Below are 3,631 nucleotides of genomic sequence, written 5' to 3'. Positions count from 1 at the left end.
GATATGCTAAAGAACAAGCTGTACAAAGAAATTTCATTTATTTGACTCCCTGTACAGCCCTTTTTCACACTTACTTTTGAGAGAGAGAGAGAAGGGAAGAAACTGAGATTGCAAAGGGTGACACAAGTCAGTGACAAAATTTCCTCCAGCAAAAATTAGGCAAAAACTTTTTTCAAGAGAAAACTAATTTCTCCAGTTGTTTTTACCTATGGAAAATGGTAAATGTCTCATTTGCAGACATCAGTGCCATCACAGCAGTAACTGCAAACTGTGCAGATAACTAACAGAAGGTGCCCTATTTGTATTAATGGCAGCTATTTCAGTCACTAACTAGAGTGAGCAGCAGATCCTCCTGATTAGGAAAATTCATAAATATTTATACATATAAATATACATGTATAAATACAGATATTTATACATTCCTCCACTTCTCTGGTCTTGGGTATTATCTCTCTTCTACACTATAAACTCTTATATATAACACAGGAAAAACCCTCAAAGCTCATTTCAGATAACTGAAAACAAGAAGTTGCTCATCCCTCTGGGCCCTGAAATCCCAAATCATCATACAGAACACAATATTGCCTATAGACCGAAGTCCTTCGTAAGTATTCTGTTTTTCTAACATTTTGCATTTGGACACTCCATCATTTATTTGCATGCTATCAACAAGAGATTACCTTATCAATGGCTGATGCAGAGCAACCAAAGAAGCATGGACTATAACCGATATGACAGAGAGGTGGAAGTAATCAAACATTACATTGACATAATGATGAAGGCCTTGGTGTAAGTTAAAGTGCAACTTTAAAGTTCGGCTACTAATTGGCTGTAGTGTGCTCAAGTCATCTGGTCTATAAAGAAATGAACAAAACAACATACAATTAGAACAGTTACATTTAAAGTGCAAGACAGCAAGTTAAGTCGGTCTATACTTTGCAATGCAGTGTCATCTCTGAGACAAACCAGTTAGGAAATCTTAACAGACTTCAGCATTGGATTTCTTTTTTACCCTAGTTTATGTCTAATATGAACATACTACACCTATAAATAATACAGATTTAATCAGTTAAAAAAGTGAACATGAATTGTTGCTTTAATAGATCTTCTCTTTTAAAACTTACGAATAGTCTGTGTCTGTGAAGTGCAGATCTAATGTTAGCAGAAAATTCATTTCATTAAGCGACTCCTCAATCTGCAAAGAAATTGCAGAAGCATCAAATCTTTCCGGTCAATATTTTTTGCACTAACTCAAATCATACCTAAGGAAGACTGAATTATCTGAACACAGTAAAGCTGAATGGCAGATTACCTTCCTCTCATCTAACAGCATTTTTATTTTGAAAATCATCACATCGTTCACAGCAACTTCCTCATTTTTATAAAGAATCTGAAAGGTTTTACTGCAAACTACGTTGTCATGGACTGAAGCAGGAAAGGCAAGATCTGCACCTGAAGAGAGAAACAAGTATTAATAAAATTGGAAAACCTAGAGCAGCTACTAAATGGAACTACCATTTCCATCAGTTTCATGCCCATTATCAAAACTGTAACACCAATAATAGCAGCAGTTTTCAGTCAGCAACTGCTGGAGATTGAAGGGGCACATTTTGTTTCAAAGAAATACTGTATCAATATTTTTACTGGAATTTGCTTTTAATAAAAGTTCTGAGCTGAAGAATTTTTGCTTTGTAACAGTCTGAAGCAAGACATCATAGGCATCAAAAATTCTAATAAAAATCCTGAAATTCATGTTGTGTCATCCAACATTCATGTTGATCTGCAGGGTTTAACCACACTGAGAACTCTTAAGTACCTACAGATGAGGAAAAAGTTTAAATGACATATAGCACTCCACTGAATTAATGAAGAACAGAGGTGGTTCATTCTTTCCTTCTGGATCTTTGCATCCTACTCTGGCCACACCAGTTACAAGTTTCTCAGCCAAACCTTACATTTCTCATGCAATATGACACTTCTGCTTACAATCCAGAGGCTGCTAATCAAAAAGAGTTCAGAAAAGTGTGATAAGTAGTTGGGGAATTTTTTGCCAAAATAATAAAAAAAAAAAAGGGTTAAAAGACTTGCAGAGGAAATGAGAAAGGAAATGGTTTAAAACAGTTATTGGGGGAGTATTTATCATAATAGCAAGGGGTTATCACACAGGAAGTATCATGATGGGTACTATCCTCTGAAGAAAATAAGATAAAAGAAGATTGAACTTGGAAGAACAGAAATACTGACACTTACCACTCCTCTAACAAAAAGGCTCAGTAACAAAAAGGCTTTGTATTCTTCCAGAATACAAAGTCTTAGACATTGTGTAAATGGGGGTGCAAAAAAATATATTTTTTTTTAGTTCTTTTGATTCCTCTTCATAAATTACTTCAAGGAATTCACAGGAGAAAAAGAATAAAAACCTGCAGTTTGCATGTTACAGATCTGGGGCCTCTGATAGAATATCACTGCCCTCAACAAACAGTCCAACTCTACAATCTTAAGAACATCTTAGTTCAACTTCCCTTCAGAAACTCGAATCAGAAACTAGAAACAAGCACAATTACTGGGTTTGCTGCAGTGCTTTCATATATATCATCGATTTAGGTGTCCTGGACAAAATGCTGACACAGGCTGAATCCTCACAGTGTAACTCCCTTATGTATAAAGCCACTTGGAGTGTGTATCCATCTGTGCCATCTGCCAGAGGTGAAGGGCAGAGCAGGTATGGTTTCACAGGGCACAAATCTGATATAACCACACAGCATCAGCAAAAGGGATGTCCCACTCCCCTCTGAGCCAAAAGAAATAATGGAGCCATGTGGCTGAGGTCCCACTCCCTGTGCTGCAGCCTCAGCTCTGCTGACTTCAGTGTAAGAGGAACCAGCACCCCCAGCAGGGCCAGGGGAGCTGCAGAGGAAAAGCTGCTGCCAGGAACAGCCTGGGCCACTTGGACATGGGGAGCAAGGGCTCACAAATGTGAGGCCAACAAGGCAAAACTAATGGTTTGTAAATCAACGATGCCCTGACTGGCCAAGACTATTTCTAAGCTTCTATCCACACAAAAAGCTGTTACCACAATGGAGAGGAAAAACTAGTGGGGAATTAATTTACTCTTGCATTGTAACAACAGACACCTCATTCCTTCCTAACTGGCTTTCTTTTTGCACCCTTTATTTTCTGTCTGAAAACCAGACACAAATTTTTGACAGGAGGAATTCAGAACACCCTCAAATCTGAAACAACCTCATACAGGCTAGAAATATGTTTTTCTTTTAGCTTTCTGGAGCATTTTCCTTCAAATTACAAGAATAATAAGAGACCTTCACAGGGCTGGAGCTAAAGCAAGTGACTTGTCCTATCAGATCTGTAAATGGCATTCTGAGTCCCAAGCAATTCTAGTGAACTACTAAAGGATATGGGGAATAGAAATTAAGCATCCTTAATCAGCAAGGCAAGACAATGACCTCATTTACCAACAGTCTTTGCACTTACCAGTTGCATGTAACAAACTAGCTTCTAATTTGTGTGGAATTCTTGGAGGAATTTTCATAGATGCACGTATCTGGTAAAAGCTAAAGCAAAAGACAGTGATTTACAACACATGTGGTACAGTACATCTCCTTTACCATAT

General features: G+C 37.7%; 1 protein-coding gene across 3 annotated transcripts in view; it reads right to left on the bottom strand.

Annotated features, from left to right (window-relative positions):
• Positions 1 to 3,631, bottom strand: part of FAM135A (family with sequence similarity 135, member A) — a 57,079-nt gene that overhangs the window by 33,029 nt on the left and 20,419 nt on the right. For 2 of the 3 annotated variants that reach the window (XM_009072546.1, XM_009072545.1), the window contains exons 2-5: positions 3,493 to 3,572; positions 1,313 to 1,452; positions 1,125 to 1,195; positions 681 to 854 (exon numbers count right to left, since the gene is read on the bottom strand). In XM_009072546.1, the coding sequence (XP_009070794.1) occupies positions 681 to 854; positions 1,125 to 1,195; positions 1,313 to 1,452; positions 3,493 to 3,572 (465 nt within the window). The remainder of the gene's footprint in view (positions 1 to 680; positions 855 to 1,124; positions 1,196 to 1,312; positions 1,453 to 3,492; positions 3,573 to 3,631) is intronic. The other variant, XM_009072547.1, reaches the window with a different exon arrangement.

This window comes from Acanthisitta chloris, unplaced genomic scaffold, assembly GCF_000695815.1.
Source record: "Acanthisitta chloris isolate BGI_N310 unplaced genomic scaffold, ASM69581v1 scaffold5954, whole genome shotgun sequence".
Taxonomy (NCBI): Eukaryota; Metazoa; Chordata; class Aves; order Passeriformes; family Acanthisittidae; genus Acanthisitta; species Acanthisitta chloris.
Note: the sequence above shows the minus strand (reverse complement) of the source record. Positions and strands in the feature narration are given on the sequence as shown.